The 25,163-nt window shown below is 38.4% G+C and overlaps 2 protein-coding genes across 2 annotated transcripts in view; both read right to left on the bottom strand.

Annotated features, from left to right (window-relative positions):
* Positions 1 to 4: 4 nt before the first annotated feature.
* On the bottom strand, positions 5 to 11,661 carry themis (thymocyte selection associated). Its single transcript, XM_016439798.1, has 6 exons — positions 11,552 to 11,661; positions 10,806 to 10,943; positions 8,258 to 8,719; positions 4,909 to 5,978; positions 2,086 to 2,206; positions 5 to 1,732 (listed from the first exon to the last, which is right to left on the bottom strand). Exons 1-6 carry the CDS (start codon positions 11,640 to 11,642, stop codon positions 1,560 to 1,562), a joined length of 2,055 nt encoding a protein of 684 aa, XP_016295284.1. The 5' UTR covers positions 11,643 to 11,661; the 3' UTR covers positions 5 to 1,559.
* Positions 11,662 to 13,064: 1,403 nt separating this feature from the next.
* The window catches only part of ptprk (protein tyrosine phosphatase receptor type K), a 172,433-nt gene continuing 160,334 nt past the window's right edge, over positions 13,065 to 25,163 (bottom strand). Inside the window, exons 23-33 of the mRNA XM_016439774.1 lie at positions 24,348 to 24,445; positions 23,616 to 23,732; positions 23,050 to 23,204; positions 20,458 to 20,593; positions 19,795 to 19,944; positions 19,107 to 19,280; positions 17,096 to 17,227; positions 16,075 to 16,200; positions 15,786 to 15,949; positions 14,157 to 14,292; positions 13,065 to 13,169 (exon numbers count right to left, since the gene is read on the bottom strand). Coding sequence (XP_016295260.1) covers positions 13,065 to 13,169; positions 14,157 to 14,292; positions 15,786 to 15,949; positions 16,075 to 16,200; positions 17,096 to 17,227; positions 19,107 to 19,280; positions 19,795 to 19,944; positions 20,458 to 20,593; positions 23,050 to 23,204; positions 23,616 to 23,732; positions 24,348 to 24,445 — 1,493 coding nt within the window. The remainder of the gene's footprint in view (positions 13,170 to 14,156; positions 14,293 to 15,785; positions 15,950 to 16,074; positions 16,201 to 17,095; positions 17,228 to 19,106; positions 19,281 to 19,794; positions 19,945 to 20,457; positions 20,594 to 23,049; positions 23,205 to 23,615; positions 23,733 to 24,347; positions 24,446 to 25,163) is intronic.

The following is a 25,163-nucleotide window of genomic DNA, read 5'->3' as shown; positions in this document are numbered from 1 at the left end:
CTCCACAAAATAATGTAAAAAACAAAAAAATCACCCACTTTCAATTCTATGATATATAACCAAACTGACCTTTTTTAGGTCTGAGATAAATATAACCTTAAACTAAACAAAAACTATTGATTCCTCTGGCATCAAAAACAGCTGTCACTGTGGCGGTACCCTTTTAAAAGGTACTAATATGTACCAGTTAGGTACAATGTGTACACTTTAGGTACTAATATGCACCGTTAAATAAAGATTTAAATGTATACCTCTTGAAAAGGCACCACCCCAGTGACAGAGTGCATGATCCACAAGCCTTTCTCTCTAAGCATAGCTGCAGCCTGGAGAGATACAAGGGAGAGATTCAGAGACTTGAATCAACAGCTGTGTTGTCATTGCATTTTTGTCCAATGCCAATAAATGTAAACATTTTGAATTCAATTTAAATTCCCATCATAAGCCATGTTGACGGGGGTGGCATTTCATAAAAGTCATTGTAATACATTAACACTATTTGTCGTGCACACCAATGTGACAGCAGGTTAAAACAACACAGCCTTGGACGCATCGGTAAACAGAGGCTAAACTGAGCTTTTGGCATCTGTACAGTGATGTGCATTTAAGAGCAGATTGTGATCCAGTCCGTTGTAGAACCACCTTTAAAAAAAACGTGGCTTAGAGAAATCGATTTCTGTATGATTTATTAATATCTCAGATCTGCAGCCCAAATGGGTTCTTTGTGGTTTTTCAAAAAGTATTAATAATATTGTGTGGAATAATTGGAGTGAATTTGCTAGTAAGCCCACTTCTGTGAAGACTTTGCAGTGTTCTGATTTGTATATTTGGAATGATCGACGCTGTTTTTTAAGTAGCAATCGCTTCTCTGATGATACACAACTATATACTTCAAAACAAAACTGCTTTTTCTTTAAAAATTCTGCTTTTAAAGAAGTGGCCACACAGATCTACAGGTTCTGGCTGCTGAAATGAGTGTGACTTTCTTTTTATTGAATAATGTGTTGCCTGGGCGTCATATATGGTAGGGAGTAAATCTATGTATAAATATGACATAAAATTGGAAGATTATGTACTGTGTGCTTCACCAGAAGGTACTTATTACCGTTTCATAACAAACAGTATACCAGTTAATACAAGCACCATAATATCCAATGGATCTTGCACACAAATTCAGGGGGGAAAAGGATTTGAACGAATATATAACATGCAGTAAATCAGGGTCAGACCATCAACTGACCAAACAAAGACGATGCTGAACTAATGTACTTTAACCTGTTCACTCCAAGCTTGGCATTAATCCCATTAAGAGAAGCATTTCCAAAAAGCCTCATGTCTGCTCTCCTACAGGGCTAATAAGTACATTTTTGCTCTGGGATTTGAAAACATGGAAGACCTTAACCTAATAAATGATTTGCATTCCATCAGATTTATAGTAATGTGATTATTAAATAGACTTTGGCCATGTCAGTCACGTCATGTGAAATTAAAGCAAGTGGGTTTGGAACATAGCCATAGTGAACTCCGTGTGTGTTGAACCATGTTGTGTCTTCGTAGTATACTTATATTGTGTTACTCGGTTTTCCTTTGCCCATGTTAATGTCTTGCTCATTGAATGTCCTCCTTATACTGTCAAGCTGATCTTCATCTATGTATTCATAATCATGCACATCATTGTCGTCATCTTCAAGTTTTGTGATGGATATGTTGTCCAGACTTCGGCCCTTGGCAAGATCTGAGGGGGAATCAAACGCCCACTCAAAATTTGGATGAGGACAACAAGGACACACAAGCTTTAAAACACAGCCGGTTAAAGGTGAAGTGTGTACTTTTTCCTTTTTTTTCAACAGAGCGAGTCTGGGGCCAATGGCAGGTGGAGCAAGTGTTCAGGGGCCTCATTTATAAAACGTGCGTGTGCACAGATTTGATCAAATTTGATTCAAGCGCGTGTTTCTATGCAACATTTTATCTATGAGGCCCAAGGACACCTGTTTGAAAACAGTCATTATTTTGGCATTTTCAGTTGACGCTGAAATAACACACTTGCACTGATAAACACTGAAGAGGGATGTAGCAGAATGTTCCTACCTTTCTGCAGGGTAGGCTTTGGGAAAAGGACCGGACTAATGGGAATCTTTTTGTCCTTTCCATTTTTCGAGTCACTGCATTGCATGAAGTCATCTTGCTTAAAAGGTTCAACACAATGACTCTGTTACAGGGATGAGAGAACATTATGAAATTACACAATGTATAAGTGAATATAAAAGTTCCATTTCAGTTTTTTTTTAATGTAATCAGTCTTTTCAACACTCCTAGTACAAATCATGGACAAACAGATCGTCAGATAGCAGATTTTGACTAAACGACTTTTGAGAGTTTTGGGAAAAAAAAAACTATTAGTGAACATAGCACTAAAACAAATAAACAACAGCAACAAAACCTGTTGAGGAAAAACAGGTCTCATTTCAATTAATTTAACTATGACGTCTACACATTACATTAAAAATGTATGTAATGTTATTTAGCAGTATATATTGCTTTGGAACATAAGTATCATAGTGCCATATAAAATACGTAAATACATTCATGTGGTACACATGTCATTATAGTCCAGGCTTAAAATGCAACAATCAGTTTTTAACAACGCATCCCTGCTATGTCTGGTTCAGTTCTTATTGCATTGTCTTAGTAAAAGAATCCACTAGGAGGCGCCTAGCAGTTTTATAAGCCTTCTACCATATTACAGTCCACCTCACTGTTAAATGAGCTTCTCTGATATATCAGTGTGTGGGATTATTTTCTGCAACTGTTCAGTGAGGGGTGTTTATTAATGGTTCTGTACATACAATTAATTAAATGTGCATTTAAAATGCAGATCTGCATGCATATTCAGCTTGTTCCATATGTAAGGAGGTCTCTGAAAATATTCTGACATTATCAGATTTTTCACATTTTGTTTGTTACACTTTCAGATTTCACACATTAAAATTATTTTCAACAATTATTTAGAATATAATGCAATGTTAAATCATTTAAGAGAATTCCTATCTACACAATGCATTTCTCATTTACAAAGTGTAATCAGTGTGAATGTCTTCCGCTTCTCTGGATATTTTCACTGTGTGCATCGGGCCATTGTCTTGCTGGAAAAATTCTTTGATTCTTAAATGCAGATCTCTGGCTTCTTGTTCACTTACGATAACGGCATGTGTTAAATATGTGTTAAATATTGAATGTTGGTAACTATAACATCCTCTGCATCTCTGTGTGAAATAAGATTGCAAAATAAAAGCATCTCATCATGCGTGAATCATGTATGACACCTTATGTTTCATAGACCATCTGCTTGTAATTTACAATATCTCTAATCTGTCGAAATCTAAAACACACAAGTAGTATAAGTATTTATTATGCATCTTCGGTTTTGCTTTTTTCTTAATTATTGACAGTAATAATTACAAAACAATTTATTATTTTTTAATTGTTATCTATCATCCAATATCCATGTATTGTCTGAATGCATTAGCAGATTTTTTTTTTCAAGTTAGAAAATATCTGCCATCTGTCACTTAGTAAAGTAGATTTATCTTGTTTTAAAGGTGCTGTATGTAAGTTTTTGACTCCACTAAAGCATAAAAATACCATAATATGTTTGCAGATATTTAAGAAACATGCCAAGTTAACATATTTGTTTATCTGAAAAACAAAGCTACAGTCAGTTATTCTCTTTTGAAAATGTGCATTCCGGGCCGGAAAGTCGGTCTCTGTTTTGGTTTGTAAAACCCGCCCACTGCCAGTTTACCCAATTGTATTTTGGCACCCCGGGATGCCAGTTGGTGGGAAACACAGCGTATTTCATTTCAGTAATGGAAGCTGGCAAACGAAAGTGTTGGTGTCGTCAATCTGGCAACCTGCGTGTGCGTCAAGTCTGAGGAGGAGGGACCGGGTGAAAAATCCCCTCTCCAATATTTTGAATTTGGACTGCAATACCTAGTTCAACCACTCGGTGTCAATCCTACATACAGCACCTTTAAGGATGTTTAAACTCATGACTTAAAGTCATTTTTGCAGTTTAGCTTATTGACCATACCATGGGTAAATTTGACATGTATTTTCTTTTTTTTTTATCTTAATGCTTTAGTATTTTGTACTTACAAGTGTTCCGTGAATGAAACTTAGCATGACACTCTCCTATCTCTACTCTCTCACCAAACCTGCAGTGCACACAAGCTCTTAAATAGCCCCTTAAATGATTTACAGTAAGCAGTTTGAGTCTCACGTAGCCTCACTTTTGATTATTTCCGTGAAGTCAGGTCCACTTTACAGCTTATTCTGGTTAAGAAACACATGCCACCCAAAGATCTCATTTGGCTACTTGCTTCTATGGGCTTTAAACAAAATATTCTCTCACAAATGTGAAGCCACAAACTTTGGCAAATCCATGAGCTACTTTCAAACGCAGACTGATGAAAACATAAGTACCCTGACTCAAGAATGTTGCACAAAGCCGTCAGACTGGAACTGGTGATTTCAGCCAGCTCTAGTCATTTCCTATGCAGTATGCATCAGATGGTCTGTGAATGGTTTATGGGTGTGCCGTCCAATGGTGTGGTCACAAAATACAATGAATCATACAGGAATAATGATGGCGAAATAAACATCCTAAGCTATTCTACCGGCTAACAAGCCAATGAACTCTAAATAACTGCTTTATTAACAGTCTCTTTTTTTATGGATCATTGTGGATCTTCAGTTTTGCTTTGTTGCTAAATTATGAACATTCGCCGAACCTAGAGGCTTGCTATTGCTTGGCACAGCAAATTTGGGTGTCATAGCTCACCAAACGTGCAAAGGGATGAAGTGTTTTGAGCGTGAAGTCTCTAACACAAAATGCAATGAAATACAGTTTACCTGTGGAGAGCAGCTGGAATTCTCACTGTTTACGCTCTCAGATCTGGATGACAGCATTTTGGGAGGTCGTGGTGGAGGGTCTTTGGGTTTTTTGGGAGGCCGTGGAGGGGGTGTGATGGTAGTAACGGCGTACCTCCTGAGTGTGTAGTAACAGTCCTCTGAGATCTCCTCGATGGCTGAATTTCCACTACATATTGGACTCTCGCCATCCCAGCGCTGTTTTATGTTGAGGATCAAGTCTGCGCGATTGACTGGCACCTCCCTGATCTCTGACAGCTCAGAGTTTGAAATGAGGAGGCAAGGGTCAGAGATCTCCTCCTCAATGTGCAGACCGGGCGCTCCAGCCAAAACGTCCACCTTCAAAGAGAGGTCACGCACAGACACATTGACGTTGAAGGGCAGCGGGAACCATCGGCATATTTCCGCAATGGTGTATTGACGCTTGTCTTTAACAAGCTCCATGAATCCCCCCTCCAAACACACGGGGAGGCGCACAGGCTCCTTCACCTCTGTCTTTTGGCTTTTCTCTGTAACTTTCAGACATTGAAAAGCATCAGCTGCCCCCTTGGTCCCATTGTGTGAAAGCGCACAGCTTTTGCCTTTCGTCACGATGAACTCATCTCCAGCATTAACAGAAGCGAGCCCGTTGTACACGGACTCAAACTCCCTGGTGGCGACCACACGTATCTGTTCGGTCTCGCTGCGCGCTCGCTCCAGATCATAGGCGGTGGGGAACTGCCGCGGCCGGCGCTTGAAGCGACCGTTGTAGGACTCCGGAATAAGAAAGTGTCTTGTTGATTCACGGCCCATTTCCGAGGCCAGTATTCGCTTTGCAGAAAAAGCATGATGAATGATCACCTGTTTGGAATGGAAAAGCGTTTCCAGCTCCGGCGAAAGCTTGAAAGGTCTTTCACATGACAACTTGGCCACCACAGGAAAAAACTCTGGAGGCCTCTTGAAAACGTCCATAAGAGAGAGAGGCTGCACAAAGGAGTCACAGTCAAACTGTTCGGTGACATCCACCACCTCCACGTCCAAATTTGACGGGATAAGCAGAATTTTCTCACTGACTGTGGGAAGAAAGAGTAAACACAGAGGACAGACGTGAGCAGAACAGGTTTATGTGTAAGCCAATAATTACCTGAACGCTTTCATGCACAAATTGTCCCATTGAATCGAATGTGATGGTTTATGTACAAATGGATTTATAAACATTTTTACAAATGTTACGTCCACAGGGACATATATTTAATTTGCTGCTGGTGTCCCTGTGTTTTCTCTTTGTTTCTCCTTGTTGCTCCTCCCACTATCCACTTCACAGGTTTGGGAGTGCCACCTGATTTGGGTTCCAGCTCATTAAGGTGTGAGCGGAACAGTATATAGCAGGGGTGTCCAAATTGGAGGTGGTAGGTTTAGGGGTGGAGATGGGTGGGTTTAGGGATCAGGGGGTGGAGACGGGTAGGTTTAGGTATATGTAAGGTGGGAGGAGTTGGATCTGGATCCAACCTCACTCCCTGGATCTTGTGTTCTGCAGTGAGGACCATCTCCCTGGAGGGCCGGTGTCTTGCAGAGTTTAGCTCCAACTTGCCTCAACACACCTGCCTGAAAGTTTCTAGTATGCGTAGTCAGACCTTGATTAACTAGTTGAAGTGTGTTGAATTGTGGTTGGAGCTGAACTCTGTAGGACACTGGCCCTCCAGGAGCAGGATTGGACACCCCTGGTATATAGGAACCCAGAGAGTTCCAAATGGGAGAGAGGCTTTCATCTGAGAGACTGTCATCTTCCGGTCCCAGCACTTGATTCTTTTGTTGTGCATGTTATTGTAACTTGTAGTGGTTAAGTGAAAGTTATGCTGTGTGCTAACTTAAGTATGGCAACTCTGTGTTTATAGTTACCCTTAACTAGTTGAAGTGTTAAAGTGATCACCTTGGTTGTGTGTATCTGTGTAGTCCTGGCCTGCGTGGCCAGATTTTCGTTTAAGTTTATCTATTGTTGAACTTCGTTATATCTTTGTTGTGGGATCATTTGTAGGGAGGAGGATGCCATTTAATTTGATAATTCATGTTTTCTCCTGGTTTTTAAAAAGAGAGGGAGTAAGGAAAGGATTTGTCTTTGGTTTCTTTTTCTTTTGAAGCTAGGTAAGTTATGTACACAAACCCTCAGTAAGTGTATCTTTTGTTTGTTATTTTGGCCATTTCCCTTCCTGGAGTCTTAAGTTTGTATCCCACTGATTACCTAAAATAAAGCCTGTTATATTTTTTTACTTTGAAAGCTGGTGGTGTTGTAACTTGTGCTTGTCCTGGGACCTGGAGATGGGAGTTCTCCCACTCTCTCCTTGCAACTTTTGTTACCCTCCTTTCCCTCCCCTAGACCAAAAAGGGGGATCGTAACAAGTGGGGGCTCGTCCGGGATTTGAACCCGAGACCTCTCGCACCCGAAGCGAGAATCATACCCCAGACTCTCTCTACTTGTGTTTCTTGAATAAAGCCTCATGGATTTTTTTCAAGCTAATCTTTTTTTTTTATTCATCTGTAATGACCGAATCACACAGCAAAAACATTTACAAACCCTAAAATTAACCCTGTTTTTTTATCATGTTTTTATTTTTTATTTATTTATTTTACACAATAAGGTCCCTTTATTTAACATTAGTTAATGCATTAACTGACATTAACTAACAATGAGAAGTACTATTTGCAATTGTTTTTATTTACTATAATTAGTTACAGTATTTATAAATCTTTATAACGTTAGTTAATAAAAATACAACTGTTCATTGTTAGTTCTTGTTATATCAGGTCTATAATATGAACAGATACAACTTTTCATTTTAATAATGTAATAGTAAATGTTGAAATTAACATAAACTTAGATTAATACATGCTTTAGAAGTAGCTATCAGTGTTAGTTTATGTTAGCTAATTTAGTTATGTTAACAAACGGAACCTTATTGTGAAGTGTCACCAAAATCTCTAAATGTCCTGTAAATAAGATACATTTACTTGAAAAGTAAAAAGCATTATATTATCTCTTGCTTTCAGAGAAACCTAACTAAGATTACAGTAAAAAGAAATATGGCAGAGGTGTCAGGAAAAAATAAAAACAATTCAAAGGGAAAACAAATGCATTTTTCTCACACCATTGACAAATAATTCCTTCATGATTTAAGCATAAAGCTCATTTAATTTTGTTGAATTTCTCTGTAAACACGACTTAATACATCTTTGGTTCTTTTTAGGGAGTTTAGACATTTTTACAGGAAAACAAGCCAAACAATATACCGCATGTTGGGCTATAATCATGTTATTAACAATATTTGTGTAGAAATGAAACTAGTGTCATACTCACGCCTTGTAACAGCCTTTAGTTCATACACAGGGGTCAGCTTCAGCTCTCCAAATACATTCTCCAGCAAATTCGAGAATAAGAAGTCCTTCTTGGGAAGAGTTTTGACCTCGGTTACAGTCCTCTTTCTGCCTTTGGAGATTTTCCACTCTGCGATCTCTTTCAGGGTATAAAACTGGTTGTCCTGGCACTCTGTGAAGTGGCCTTGCTGGGAGAAGCTCAGGCTAAAGCAGAACTTGGGCTCTCTGTGTAGCAGCTCACATTGCACACGTCCACCGTTGAGCTCATGGGTGACGGTAGTGATTCTGAAGCTGTCTCCTTCCCTGATGACGCCCTGCGCCAGCTGAATCTCTGAACCGCTGAGGAAAACGGGCTGGGACAGTCTGTGGGAGCTGATCTTGAGTGAGTCAGCTATCTCTTGTATGCTTCGGTACGGCTGACTGTCGGCCAACAGTTTGAACAAACCTGACACATAGAGCACAAGGTTAAGAGTCACTCCAAGAACCAAAAGTGGTGACAACATACAGAATGTGGATTATAATAAAAATACAAACACATTAACGTTTGTAGTGAGTCATTAACAGGCGCATCATACACCAATTATTTTGTATGGTGCATCAAACAAAGTCCTGTAAGATATGACCAGTGGAAAATACCAATCTTTGTCCACTGTCCACTATATCTGACTTATCCAAGAGAAGACAGAGCTTTTCATCCTTAAGGCGTTCCACCACTCGGCTAAGATTGTCATGGAAATCACACTATAGAGTTATGAAGAGCTGCTGACCATCACAGATCATAAAGACAGTAGGATCAAACCTCTGCACATAACTGGTAACGCAGCAGTGAGTTTGCTCTAATGAACCTTGCATCTTTGCATATTAGTCGCTGTTCACACTTTAGTTTATGGACCACTTCTCACTATTGACTAACTGTTAATTACGCCTTTTGCCTTATTAATAGTTAGTAAGGTAGTTGTTAAGTTTAGGTATGTGTAGGATCTAAAATATGGTCATGCAGAATAAGACCTTAATATGTACTACTAATAATAATATGCATGCTAGTTAATAGTGAGAATTTGTCCTTAAAATAAAGTGTTGTCTATATTTGTGTACAGAATGTTTTTTTGTGTATTTGTGTGCCTCTGGCTCTGCACCATCACACTTCCCCTCACTTTTACTCCTCTCCTGAAGCCCGCAGTCGCTGAGTGAGCGACACTTCATGATATCATCAGAGACACAAAATCACTTTTGTGAAATGTCGTTGTTCTTCGCTGTCCTACTAGAACAGCCAAGCCCCAACTTAAGAAACGGGATGATTTTAACATGACGTGAGTTGTAACACTGTCACTTTAACCTTTATGAAATGGTGCACATGAATAAAATCACTATCGTACATAAGCACCACTCTTCTGAAGTTCAAATAGAAGTTGTAAGGCACTGTGTACAAATATGTGACCCTGGACCACAAAACCAGTCATAAGGGTCAATTTTTTTTAAAATTGTGATTTATACATAAATACATGTAGGATGTATGTACATGTACACATTAGGATAGGACAATATTTGGTCGAGATACAACTATTTGAAAATCTGGAATCTGAGGGTGCAAAAAAAATCAAAATATTAAGAAAATCGTCTTTAAAGTTGTCCAAATGAAGTTCTTAGCAATGCATATTACTAATCAAAAATTAAGTTTTGATATATTTACGGTAGGAAATTTACAAAATATCTTCATGGAACATGATCTTTACTTAATATCCTAATGATTTTTGGCATAGAAGAAAAATCGATAATATGACCCATACAATGTATTGTTGGCTATTGCTACAAATATACCCCAGCGACTTAAAACTGCTTTTGTGCTCCAGGGTCACATATAAAGAATAAATATATGCAAAAAAAAATTAAGGTAGGAAAATTAAAATTCCACCTTATTTTGTAATTTAATGCATTTTATGTGACAGAACTGGCATGACCAGAAGCAACAGATTATCTTATTTAGTTTCATATGTAACATTCATTCAAAACATTCACCATGTGACACGTAGACACGTAGAATTAACGTGGATGAGCAGACAATGAGATTTGCAACATGACTTCCTCCATTTACATCTTTTGGACCCACAAAGACTGAACAAAATGGAAAGCCGACATCTGACACGACTGTGAAATTAACATACACACGCATACTTCAAAATATGTTTTTATTGTCGTTAGACTATGTTTTATGTATTTGCAATTGTTTTATGTATGTGAACGGCTTGCTTTATGAATAATATGAATACTTGAATGAATACTTTTTAAATATTTAATTTTAAACATTTCAATTTAACCATTGATATTAAACGAGTTAAAATCAATTCATTAACAAAACAAATGCATGTACACATTTTCAACCGATGACAGGTAAATTGTAGATTTCTGTAGCAAATGGAATCAGTGGAAGGTGCTTCTCAAACGGACTGATCAAGCTTAGCTATTTTCGGTTGTTTTAAACAGACATATTTTAACCAACAATAACCAGATCACTTGCTAATCACAAGTAATACCTGGAAATTCCACAGGAATCTCAAGCTCAGTGTTGCTGGAGGTCTGAGCAGTGAATCTGGTGATGGTGATATCAATGACTTTCAGCAAATCTCCCGTTGAAAGAGAGCACTCTCTTCCAAACATCTCATACACGCAGCCTGAAAAAGAACCAATTGTTAAAGTGTTTAAAACACATTGAAATACATTATAAACCTTATATAGCATTCCAATCCATTTAGTTTCGATTGCAGTAAAACTATTTCATCACAAGCACTGGAGTGCTATTGTGAGCAGTTAAATGACATTACAAAAGACATATTACAGACTAAAAGGAACTAGAAAAAGATCAGAAAGAAGTGGGTTTCCGCTCGGCATCATGTGGTTTGAAAATAAATGCAAATTTGTTTCTTCAACTGATAATTTCAGTACTTTTCTTGCTAGTTAGTTACCTCTTAAACGTTTAAAAGTTATATGACATATTTGTGAAAGCTGCTATTGGTTCATATGTAAAAACGTGCCTGTCTTCAAAGCTTAAACACAAATTGTGTAATAGGATTATGTTGCCTGTTTTGCCTTTTATGAATTTTTTTTTTTAAAGCAGCAAACCTATTATGAATAAATAGTATACATTTTTCACCATTTCAACCAATAAGTGTACACAAGCGGTTCTAGGCTTTACAATGTTGGAAATGCATAATTCCAGCTATTATTTGACTGTGAGGAGCAGATGAATTATGAGCAGGTAACTCTCCAGTTTTACTCTTACCTTGACAATATATTCCTGACTGGATCTGAAGCACTCTGGGGAACATTTTAGGATCCAGAACCTGCGTGAATTCATGCAGCGTCGTAGCCATCTTTTGCTGTGCTTTTACGAGGAGACGTTTTTAAAGCTCTGGACGGGCTGAGAGACGTGGCTCTGTATCTCGTGAATCCATAAAATGGAGGGCTAGATGGCAGAGGAACTCCCAGGATGCCCTTTGGCCCTCCAGACGCCCCTTGAGCTCAGCAGTGCAGACCGAGAACGAGACTGTGAGGCATCCTGCGCAGCGGAGGAGGACAGGAAGCCGAGTGCAGCTCGAAGACCACAACTCAATGCATTAAGCAAAGCTGCACCGGGTATCTGCAAAAAATACTATGACATACACAAATCCCACATCCTCTGCCTGACTTCATGACACCAGAGCCAAAACAATGCGAAAACAACAGGGATCCAAATCACTGAAACAATGATCCATCCGACACCACTGTTTCATCACATCATTTACTCATTTTTATAGCAATATTGTGGCATTTTCAAAGCTGGGAAACCACCACTACATTTTGAACAAACCACATTTTAAAAGTATCCAAATTCATTCCAAATTGGAAGAAACTAATTCTTTAACACATCTTTTTTTTTTTTTATTCAAAGTATTTTTACTATTTGACATTGTAATACAGCCATAAAGCCAACAACTACAGACAAAAAATACATAAGTTATTATTTCACATGATGGATTTTTTGTTGCTGTTTTGCTTTTTATAAAACGTATGATCAGCATCGATACAGGCTGCATCTTTCTTCTTAAATTGGCTTTGATCCTAAATACACTAGAGTCTAATACTGTGTATATTTTTAATGCATACACTTCATTGTTTGTGTTTTTTTTTCCCATTTCCAGCACAATACAAATGTGAAAACGTCAGAAAAAATAGAGCTCTTCTCTTTTCTGCTCAGCAAAGGAATAATTCACAATCAGTTACGCAAAACAAACCACGATAGCGTGTAAAAGATAAAAAAAAACAAAAAAAGAGAAAATACAATTTTCAAATACAACAAAAAATAACACTACTTAAATCTGTCTCATACATAAAAATCTACAAAGAGTGTTTGCAGTGAAAATTTCAGCCGAACGGGGAATGATAATGATTGTTTTGAGCTTTCAAAAATGCAAGTAAACAATAAATACAAACAATGTGCTTCATCCCTATAGACATATTTACACAAGTCTTTGGCTTATGGTCATCGTCTGCTACTAAAAATCAAAAGAACACATAATAAGCCAGCCATTAGTGCGGAATGCAGTCTTCTCGAGCCAAAGTCACACGCTCTCGATCGATGGATAAACATGTGTTTGTCTTTTCAAAACAATGTCCATTTATACTAGTACTACTATATATGGTTATTATTAACAGGAACAGTGACAGACACAAAGAAATAAAGAGCGTCTTCAGCATGCAACAGCTCGGGCTTACTGTTTCAAATGGCTGCACAAAATAAAAAATAAAAAAAACGTTTATATTAAAAAAACATGACCGGGTGGCTGGCACTTGAATGTCATGAAAGTCAACACAGATGCACAAATGGCCAGAGCCAGATCATAGCAAAAGCGGTACTGCTCCTGCAGAGCGAGAGGGAAATTATGAGCTTTACACAACACACTGGCAATGATGAACTTAAAGCAGAGGCAAATATGAGCTTGACTGAAGCACAGGCTGACTCTCTGAAGAGCTGCAGAGGATGTGGTGAAGCTGTTTGAGCCATGCCAGATTATCATGAAATATATATCGAGCCCTGATAAAAATCTCTCTTACTTACGCTAAATGGCCAACTAACATACAAACATGAATTTCTAAATAAAAAAAAAGAATACAATAAATAAGGAAGAATAAATTATAAAGTATAAAATAGATTTCTTTTTATTTGTTTTTTAAAAAAAAACATGGGCTTTATATGATGATTTTTTTGTGTTAGATTATTATTCAATGTTATATCTTTACACTTCTATTTGCATTTATTGTGAAATTTCAGTGCTTGTTATAAAAGTCAACACATTCAAAAACTATTTTTTTCCTAATCAGTACTTTTTTCGTTTCCAGTAAAATATCTCAGCACCCTTAAATCAGGATAAATTGACTTGAGATGCTGTGTTTTCAGAGAATGTATTTTTCTCAGCTCTCACGTGGCATTATATTACATGTGTCCTAAAGCAAGAAAAATCTGTTTGCCAGTGGAAGATATTTTTAGTCTTGCACACAATGTTTCTTAAGTAAATGTATCTTGTTTTAAGGATGCTGGGATATTCAACAAGACAAAAATGCAATGAGGTACAAATACACTTTTTTTATGGTGACATTGTTGCACTGTGATTACTCCAATAAGTAATATTAATTCATGTTGCTCATGTTCTCACTGTAGTGTTAGGATGAGGGTTCGGTTTAAAGTTAGTTACTTGTAATTCTGTCGAATTTACTGTTATCACTATAGTAAGTGCATGTTACTATGTGGCCTAAAAATGAAGCGTTTCTCCAGTGATTTGCTCTGCCTGATGACGCTGCTGACAAAAGCAGAATGAGTGTAGATATTAGTGCATGAGGTCTGTTCATACCGGGCTGTCCACCATATTTGGCTTGCTGTTCCTCAGACTCTTCACAGCATGAAAGACGTCTACAACATTCTGCCGCTTTATCATTTCACACACAATACTGATGGCACAGAACATCCCACTGCGGCCGCCTCCGTTCCTACAGAGACAGAGAGAGATGAAGAGACACACGTGTGACATAAGGTGTGTGTGTGTGTGTGTGTGTGTGTGTGCGCTGCAGCACACAGAGACGTCCTGTATCCAGACTAACATTACACACACACTGTAGTGCAGCGTCAGTTCTGCTGGAGAAAACCTGCTCAAGAGCAAAGACAGATCTTTAGAGTCTCGTGCTGCCAGACTTTTGAGCACTTGACTTTTTTCTTCACTACTATCACATTACAGGTTTGCTCACTGGGGTTTCCCTTGTGAAAAAGAAGTGTGCTTAATTTTAGTGAATGTGCACTTGTGGTGTACTTCAAATCTTAGAAGTACATAAAAAAGTGTACTTGCAGATAATATTATATTAAATGCACTTAAAGAACACACTCTCATGACTAGTAACCCACAGAAGTAACTTTTAAAAAAGTGCACTTTATAATAATGTCAAATTAAAAGTTTTACTTTAAAGTACACTATAAATCAAGGCTTGATAATCTTTTGTCATGCATTTATTTTGATGCTGACTAACAAACTAAAGCATATGTAAAGTACTTGAGTAGAATTTTAACTTACAGTGAATGCACTAAATTGCAATTTCATCATTACAAATGTGTAATTACAAATACACGTTTCAATAGAAATTAAAACTTAAAATTATCTAAAATATAATTAAAGTATATTTTAGTTTATCATAAATGCTTGTCAGTACATTCAGCAGTAAAACTTGAATCATATTTCAAAAACAATAGAATTATGAAATTACATATAAAGATGCACTACGCATAACACTCCTTGAGTGGATCAAAAAGCACTCTTAAGTTTAATGAATTGTATTTAATATAAATTGAAATGATAATACATTTTCTTTTGATTTCTGTAATGTGTTATTTTAAATGTATGCTGTACAAGGGTTAATGAATCTTTAAAGGAAGAAAAATAACAGCAAAAAAACACTAAAATTAATAATAATAATAATAATAATAAACAGCAACTGTTTGGTTACCCACATTATTCAAAATCTCTTCTTTTGTGGTCAGCAGAAGAAATTAATTCATACAGTTTTGGAACAACTCGAGGGTGAGTAAATGATGACAGAATTTTCATATTTGGTGAACTATCCCTTTAAACAGAATTTAAGCCATTATCACTACAACATTATTTTATATGTCAAGGCAATTCTATTCATGCAGCATAAATAATTTAAGCATAAAGCATAAATCTTTTTATTTTTTCTTCACAAACAAAATAATATAAAAAAATGACTTGATATATAAAGGGACCAGTCATAGTTTGTGTAGGTGTGGGTAGATGTGATATCAGTGAGAGCAGTGTGAGAGTGGACATTTATTCACAGACAATACACTGACAGGAAATACTGACAAGAAATTAGAGGAAGCTGTGAGTAGGAGGCTTTGTGGTCTGACTTTCTGTCTGCCAACATGTAACACTGTAGCTACTGATTAATGCATGAACAGCTGCGTCTGTACTCACAGGCAGTGTATAATAGTGCGTCCATCGCCTTCCTCACATTCCTCCTGCCATTTGTCCACCTGGAGGATCAGCTTGAGGAACGAGCGCTTGGAGGCGGGAACTTCCCTATGACCCGCCCATCCCAGGTACTGGAACTGACGGACCATCAGGTAACCTTCCTGAGGCTTAGGACACACACACACACACATCAATGTGACTACACACTTCTGCCTAAGACAGGTGTACGGCTCTGCACTTTGTTGCTTTGCCAAAATAATCAAGGGTTTCAGAGACGTACGGAAAAACTCACCCGGGTCAGATTGCATATCCTGAAAAGACGACTAATGACATCACAGTCCATAGAGCAGGATATGCAGTCCACCTGTACAGGGCCGTATCTTAGCATTCCCTCCTCCGGCCAGTACTGAGGACAACCCTGTACACACCGATTACACACGGATCAAACACACACAGGAGCCACTGACAGTAACTCTGGTGTTGCATTAAGGGAATAGTTCACCCAAAAATGAAAATGTGTTAATAATGTGCTCCCCCTCAGGCCAGCCAAGATGTAGATGAGTTTGTTTCTTCATCAGATTTGGAGAAATGTAGCATTGCATCACTGTCTCAGCAATGGATGCTCTGCAGTGAATGGGTGCCGTCAGAATGAGAGTCCAAACAGCTGATAAAAACATCACAACAATCCACAGCACTCCAGTCCATCAGTTAACATCTGGAGAAGACAAAATGCTGCATGTTTGTAAGAAACAAATCCATCATTTAGATGTTTTAACTAAAGTCCATAATCCACAATATCGCTTCCTCCAGTGAAAAAGCTACCTCGTCTGAATCTGGAGAGAAATAAGCACAGATCAAGCAACAGTTTAAAGGTAAAATGTCTTACTGACAGTTTTGTTTCTTACAAACACAGAGCTTTTGGGTTCACAAGACATTAACTGATGGACTGGAGTGGTGTGGATTACTTGTGGATTATTGTGATGTTTTTATCAGCTGTTTGGACTCTCATTCTGACGGCACCCATTCACTGCAGAGCATTGCTGAGCAAGTGATGCAATGCTACATTTCTCCAAATCTGAAACAAACTCAGGTACATTTTGGATGGCTTAAGCGTGAGCACAAATGTTCATTTTTGGGTGAACTATACTTTAAACCCGCCAAGAAACATTCAATTTGGCTCAACATAAACAGATTGTTTTCCACTGACTTCCCTAGCTAACCAATTGATCTTTCATGTCTTCTCATTCCTTAAATATACCTCGCACAAACATTTTATTAAGAGTATTAACATCATACTTCAGCTTTAATCTCACCTGAGCCAAATCGATCTCGTTTAGCATGACGATGGAGGTGCATCCATAATCATACACCAGCCTCCAGAAGTCCTTGACGGTGTTGGGTAACGGATGCTGGGTCACGATGAACGCGGCCGGCTGCCTGTAGCTCTGCATAACATGGAACATAATGTACTTCCTGCAAACACTCTGCTTTGTGACACTTACGCACAACCAAGACGAAGATGGGACGTTTTTCAGGATGGCCGATGTGTGAATGTGTATGATCATGCACGGACCACAGTGAGCGCTCCACATGAGAGAATGATATAAACGTGTGTCGTTTCCAGTGTGTGCGTGTCTTTGTCGATGTGTCAGTGTGATAAACGTTCATCTCTGTAAGTGATGCATTCTTTTTTTTTTTGCATGCTGTAGCAAACCCAGTATAGAGAGGTTGAATGGAAAGTGCTGACATCCCACTAAAGCCACGAAACAAATCCAGTCTAACAGAGGCAGAACTGAATCAGAAATTACCTGGTATTCTTCTGACGGCTTGGTTAAAAAAAGTCCAAGCGTTTGTGAAGCGTACGAGGAAGCGATTTAAAATTACCCTCTAAAATCACAACTTTTTGAGTTCTGCTGTCAAACTAGCTGACTCCGGCTGTGCGATCACCATCTCCCAGGGTCAGAGGTCATCGGCTGTGATCTACAGATCTGTTGTGGGACGTCACTGACTGAACACGCTTCAGATATACAGAAGATGGTGCACATTGAAAAACAGTGCTCTACGTTAGATAGACACTACATGACTTACACAGACAGCCATGACAAATGAAGCACTAGGAGATGGATGCACTGTCACTCACAGATCAATCTAGATACTAAACAAATGCATTCTCAGATTAGAAACTGAAAATTCACTCGCCCTCACGTCATTCCAAACCCGCTTGGCTTTCTTTCTTCCGTGGAAGACAAATTTGGAGGAATCATTAGGCGGCTAATTTCCATAATATGAAATCATGCAGTGACCAAGAGCTGTGATGCTCAAAAGACTATTAACACTAGCTCATACGACTCAAGAACTCTGATGGTAGCGTTGTGCGTGGAAAGTCTTATTTGTGCTTGTGTTCAGTTAAAAGTGCACAAGTGTGTGGTATGGGCTACTTTTGTGGTGGTTTCTTGTCCTTTTTTTGGAGCTTGACAGAAAGTGTTCACCTTTCACTTTTGTTGTATGGAAATAAACACCTGTGGTAAACATCTCCAGTTGTTTTCCACAGAAAGAAGGAAAACCATCCAGATTTTAAACGACTCGAGGGTGAGAAGTGATGGCAGAATGTTCAGGGTTTGGATGAACTTGTCCTTTAATAAATGACAAAATCAACGCTTTCAAGCAAGAGATTCACAATTACACTTACCTCGCCCTTTAAAATAGTTTGGACTTTATTATTTTTGAAAACCCAAATGAAAGAAAGTTCAATTTAGGACCACATACAGCCATCAAGAAGAATTCATTAATTACGCTACTGAAAAGAAGCTAATTGAATGCTTTATTATGTCAAGACAAATAATCGTGACACTAGCACCACGTTACGTGGCTCATAACAGAGCAACTGGAAAAGGTTTGAAAGTGGCTCACGCTAACATCTGTCCCACTCAAAGGACTTGCCACCTGGATTTGTCTCTAGCTTTCTGTAGCTCCGTTCCAAAATCCAATGAGAGATCTCACTGTCTACTATCTACACTGACAGCTGCGCTCTAAAGCAGCATGGAAACTCACAAATAACTGATCTGAGATGCTGCATGTCGGCACACAAATGAGGGACTGACTCAAGAGAATCCACAGCATAAATCCATTATTTTAAATCCATATTATCAATATGTTTACTACAACTTTTAGGATGGGTAATACTAACAGAAATGTGTGTGTATTTATTCTGGGACTGGTCCTCAAATGTTGCCTCTGTCGGCAGCTCACTAGGTTTTGGAACAGAGCGTGTGTCTAACATAAAGGAGATGAGGAAAAGAGTGAGAGCGAGGAAGCCATACTTACATCCATGAGCGCTGCATTGATGTAGTTGCTGCTCTCTCCGTCGATGGTGATGAGGAAGGGCAGGCAGCGGTCGGGTGGGAGGTTGTCCATGAAACGGTTCTTGTCGTGATTTCGAGGAAGGAGTGCAATGCTGCAATCTTCAGGCTGAGGTTGAGGAGTCACTGAGTTCAGCGTCTGCACAGGAGAGAGAGTGGACAATACCAACTGAGAATGGAAGCAAGATCTTTTGTTGTTAATGTCAAAGGCCATGTGTCCAATCCAGTCTACTCAAATGAACCAAATGCCAACATAGACAGGTTGTATGGCACACGTGCATCCTCAAAAACTATGAACAAAACTACACAAGATAAAAAAAGAATAAAAAAACAAAACAACGCAGACGTTAAATAAGGGGTTTTAAACACACTGTTTTGTGCCGTCAATTATTGGCTACAAAGAACATACATGTTGAAAAACCACCAAGAAGTGTTTAGAAACCAAACACTGAATGATGCTGCATATTGTTGGGCCTATGCAGTTCATAGTGATATTAATCAAATCATGTTTGATTATAAGGAATTATTTGTGGAACTGATTTTGTATTTTTGTGTTGGGTCTTCACTTGATGTCCATGCAAAATCTGGGTCCTGAAGGAAAGCCAGCAGAAAAGCACAGCCATAAATAATAAGAAACAGCATTTGTCAGGTACCTGGAATTCGTCTTTGAGGTGAGAGGAATTGCTCTGAGAATCGATGCGGATCATGTCGTAGTACGCAGCTTTGAACTCGCACACGGGAATCGCCGTCTCGCCACACAAACACGCCTCCAGGATGGCATCGTGGATGAAAATGTACTGCTCCTGAGAGCCAGAGGAAACCAGCGGTTGTGTGTCGTCAGTGCATGCGCTTTCATTTTTGACAACCTTATTAGTTTGCTCGACATGAGTCCCACTGTTGCAAAACACTTGTATAAAGCAACTAAATACTACCTATTTTTTTTTAAATGCACTCTGAATTCATCCACTCTGAAATGCATCATAGCAGCAAGGCAGAAACTACACCTGCTTTTCTGTTGTTGTTGTTGCTGGAAATATTGCAACAGTGGCTCTTAGTGGTCTCATTCTTCTAGATGTTTTATAGAGGTCAATGCAGGCCTCTGAATATGCACTTTAAGGTACAGTACTGGCAGTAAAGGCAAAAGCATATGTTTTTCGCATACTTCATTAAATGAAATTGTGTAACCTTGAAAGCCAAAACAAAATATGAATCAACATCATGAATTTTATAACCAGTGGCTTCCTAAAAATACATTTAGTAGGGAGGAAATAAAAGAGGAGCATAATCAGTATCATGATTGAAGCTTGCAAACGCACCTCAGTCTGAACCATGTTGATTCGTCTGGAGCGCAGAGCTTTGACGCAGTTGTAGATGTCCACCACCCCTTCTCTCTCTGCCATGTCCAGCATGATGTCAATCACGATGTAACATCCGGTCCGGCCCGCTCCCGCACTGACACGGACAGAGCAGGGAAGAAAAGCATCATCTCACTGATCAAACAATGCCAGCTGAGAGACAAGAGCACGTGTCTGTGAGCAGTGGCTCACTCTTTTATAAACACTACTCCTTTAAAAATCAGAGCTATTCTTAAAGCTTCATTTTGTACAAAGATAAGGTTTAAAGACACTGTTTTGATTAAGAACCAAGCACTTGTGTCAGGATGCTCAAAAAACAGTGTGAGACATCATTGGATGGCTATAACGCTGGTTAATTCATGCAAACTGTCTAAAGCAGTGGTTCTGTCTTTTCTATGAAATTTCCAAGGCAATTTTTTTTTTACATTTTTTTAATACAATAATGTATACATCCTCATAAATATGAAATACATTGTGTTCAAATCTAGGCAGTTAAACTAGGTTTACTTCAGGTTTATTTCTTTGCTTAATGTCTTTGTTAAAATTATATCTGCATTTTAAAATATTAAACATTTATACTACACAAATTTCATGGAATAATTGAAAAAGGTTATTTGGTTATTTATTTTCTAGTCGTGGTGTCACAATACCGGTAAAATGACATAATTCTTAGCACCAATTCTCACCAAATGCACTGGAAATATTTAACTACTGTTTAAAAATAAAAATATTAAATAATAAAAAAAAATTACATGTGTTAGCTAAATATTAATGCTAATAATAAGTAAATTATACAGCAACCGATATTTTCCAAATAATGACAAGAAAAGTTAATTGAAGTGAAGAACAAAGAAATACATCACATGTAATAGAGCGAAGAATGCTTTTATTATTATTAGTTAGCCATCACTGATTTGTTTTCTTTTTCTGGTTAATATTGTTGTAGCAGATCTTTTCGTCTGAATTCACAATGCAAGACTTATACATTTTACATTTTGACATACAACATTTGCTGACATCTGTCTGTTGCTATGGTTATCACTGCAATCCGCGTTTTGCCGTTTGACTGAACAGCAGCATAATGCCATTAAAACAAAGACAGTAGCAATCAAACACTGCTGAAAGAAAAAGAAAGCTGCATCATGGGATTGTTCTTTTTTTTTTTTTTTGCATGCAGCAATGCAGATGAGACCACATCCTGTTCTTGGGGCATGAACGACAAGCAACGTGGTAATGTAAAGGGGTAAAACAGTTTCTGCCAGATGTGTTAAATGAGCTGAGAATCAGAAGTACAAAGAGTCATAAGAGCTGCTGTGACTGGCCAACAGTGTCAGATGTGGACGCTGGCAGAAAGAAGTGTGAGCATGACAAAATAACACAACCAACCACAAGACCATTCACACGTGCAGATGAGCTGGGTAAGACCTTAAGAACAGGAAATGATGTCATAAACCAATGACAATGCATTCTCCTCTACAACACGAGAATCGATCTCGACAGAGACGGACCTCATATAAAACATCAAGCTCTGGATCTGTGGTTTCTTCTGATGCTGTACTGTTCATTCAAATAATAGTTCACCCAAAAATGAAAATTTCCTGATAATGTGCTCCCCGCAAGGCCATCCGAGATGTAGATGAGTTTGTTTCTTCATCAGATTTGGAGAAATGTAGCATTGCATCTCTTGCTCACCAGTGGATGCTCTGCAGTGAATGGGTGCCGTCAGAATGAGAGTCCAAACAGCTGATAAAAACATCACAATAATCCACACCACTCCAGTCCATCAGTCAATGTCTTGTGAGGAGAAAAGCTGCATGTTTGTAAGAAACAGATGCATCATTGAAATGTTTTAAATATAAACCATTGCTTCTGTTGCTTGATCTGTCCACATTTCTCTCCTGATTCAGACACAATGACTTTTTCACTGGAGAAAGCAATATCATGGACTTGGAAGCCACTGTTTACAGTTAAAAACACCTTGATGGATTTGTTTCTTCCAAACACATAGCTTTTCACTTGACAAAACTATTGTGATGTTTTATCAGCTGTTTGGACTCTCATTCTGACGGCACCCATTCACTGCAGAGCATCCATTGCTGAGACAGTGATGCAATGCTACATTTCTCCAAACCTGATGAAGAAACAAACTCATCCTAATCTTGGATGGCCTTGCGGGGAGGAGTACATTTCCAGCAAATTTTCATTTTTGAGTGAACTATTGCTCTAAAACATGAAGAGTTCTGAAATCCCGTTCTTGTCTTCAAACCAGTACAAAGCAATTATGACGTTTCACTAGCAATATTTTTCAGCCACTTTTACATTTAAAAACTGTCAAATCGTTGTAAAATTTACAGAATGAATTTTCTGTTATTCACACCTTTTTATGTTTGATTCATTTTGCTACTATTCATACTCCACCAAATGCTGGCATTCACTGCAAATGATCTTTGAACACTTGATACTGCAGACTACATTCACGTTCACATGACCTCTACATTTCCAGCACAAAGGCTGTATGTGTGAAGGCATCGAGCATGTGTTGATGCACTGTACCTGCAGTGGACGACGATAGGCCCAGCGGTGGGAGGGTTGGACATCTTGACTCGTCTGATAAATGACAACAGTCCTGTAGCGTGATACGGTACTCCATGATCGGGCCAGCCAGTGAAATGAAATTGCTTTACCTCTCGCACCTCATTAAAACCCCTCTGTGAAAATAAGAACAAACATCCACAAAACACCTGAGCACCTGAAAAAAATTATTTACTTTCTCAGCAATTACAGTGGCCCCAAAAAGTATCTGGACACTTTAAGTCACACTAATGATAAATATATCACTGCAAGTGTAGAGAAAGATGCACAAACACATTTTACAAGCTAAACATTATTTAAAAAAATGACTTCATTCATCCACCTGCAATTACCAAAATGACTGTTATAAAAATATATGTATGAATAAAAGTGACGTTAGTGAAAAGATGCAGATACAGATTCTTCATCAAATGTTCAAGACTCCAAATACTTTGTGTGGCCACTGTATATGGAGTACATGAGAAAATTAAACACATTTCCTACAAAATGTTAGACAATAAACTTTAAACATGATCAAATAATCTCACCCTCTCCAGAGTGAAAGTCCTGACAACGTACTCTGCGAGCGGCTCGACCTCCACAAATGTCACTTTAAAATCTCCATAAACTTCAGCATCATCTGGCCAGTACTTATAACATTTCACCTACAGGAGGATGAGACCAATCAAATGTAAAATCCAGAGCAAATCACATGCACTCTAATGCAACATGCTGCATGTTCATTAAACACATTTTTATGAATACAGTACCTATGCTGGCTGATGAAAAAGCAACACAGATGCATCTTGATTCACAGCAGTCTGATTTAATTCTGGCTTAAATCTTCAAGCTGAAATCTTACTTGAATGCTTTAAGACGTGAGCGATACTGTATTCAGTCTTAACACTTGCTCCAAGAGTATTACGATATAAAGACTGCTGTGAAATCATTTCAAATGCACGCACTAGTGCATAATGATAGAATTAAACAAAGCGTCCACAACGTGCACAGATATACAAAACACATACATAGACATGCTTCAACCCTTTGAGAAGTGTCAAAAAAGCTTTTTATTATTATTTCTTTCTTTTGATTTTGGGGTGAAATATGACCTGCTCCCGACAAGCTTTGTGAGGTTCACCCATTTTTGTCACTTTGAGCAGATGAATAACTAGTCCTCGCTCACTCTTCAAAAGGTTTTTACAGGCAGGGGCCTTCAGGTCACATCACAGAGCACAAGAACACACAACGACCCCTCAGCAGGCAGTATAGTGACATACCCGGCCCACCTCCACTAGGTTGGTTACCATCACGATACAAGCCGACTGCTCTTGCCAGATCATCCTCCAGAAGTCGTACACCGTCTCGTGGACAGGGCCTGTGGGAAAGCCAAAAGTTCGGCTTTATTTCTCTAAATCTATGTTTTTGTTCAATATCCATCAATATTTCAGTCATAAACATTTGAACACGTGGGAGAAAAAAAGGCATTATTTGACAGATTTTGTGATAAGTAATGTAGAATGTATTAGTGGTATATAACTAATAATCACTGTGGATCGTTCACTGTAAAAAGTGGTAACCTGCAGTTGTTACTTTAAAGAGATATTTCGGTAACACTTTAGTATAGGGACCGATTCTCACCATTAAAGGGTTAGTTCACCCAAAAATTTAAATTAGTCCATAAATTACTCACCCTCAAGTCATCCTAGGTGTATATGACTTTCTTCTTTCAGACGAATCCAGTCGGAGTTATATTAAAAATTGTCTTTCATCTTTCAAGCTGTTTAATGGCACTCAGCGGGTGTTGCATGCATCAGTCCAAAAGAAGTTAAATAAAAAGCGCCCATCTATAAGAAAAGTGTCTTACACGGCTCCGGGGGGGTGAACAAAGGCCTCCTGTAGCGAATCGATGCGTTTTTGTAAGAAAAATATCTATATTCAAAACGTAATAATCACTTTAATGTAGCTTGCGCTCACTGTTGTAAATGGAAGCAGTTCCGGGTGGATGACGTATGGAGGTCGGCTTTGCGCATGCGCCGCTCAGAAGTGACACATGCGGAAACGCAGCGGAGAGATCAAAACAAAACAACGGTCAC

The sequence above is a fragment of the Sinocyclocheilus anshuiensis genome, unplaced genomic scaffold (genome assembly GCF_001515605.1).
Source record: "Sinocyclocheilus anshuiensis isolate Anshui unplaced genomic scaffold, SAMN03320099.WGS_v1.1 scaffold1518, whole genome shotgun sequence".
Taxonomy (NCBI): Eukaryota; Metazoa; Chordata; class Actinopteri; order Cypriniformes; family Cyprinidae; genus Sinocyclocheilus; species Sinocyclocheilus anshuiensis.
Note: the sequence above shows the minus strand (reverse complement) of the source record. Positions and strands in the feature narration are given on the sequence as shown.

Excerpts from the sequence above, each read along its gene's own strand:
- themis (XM_016439798.1), bottom strand. The coding sequence starts at position 11,642 with ATGGCTACGACGCTGCATGAATTCACGCAGGTTCTGGATCCTAAAATG. Across the intron at positions 10,944-11,551 it reads GTCAGGAATATATTGTCAAG|GCTGCGTGTATGAGATGTTT; the intron begins GTAAGAGTAAAA and ends GTTCTTTTTCAG. Across the intron at positions 1,733-2,085 it reads AAAGCCTACCCTGCAGAAAG|ATCTTGCCAAGGGCCGAAGT; the intron begins GTAGGAACATTC and ends ATTCCCCCTCAG.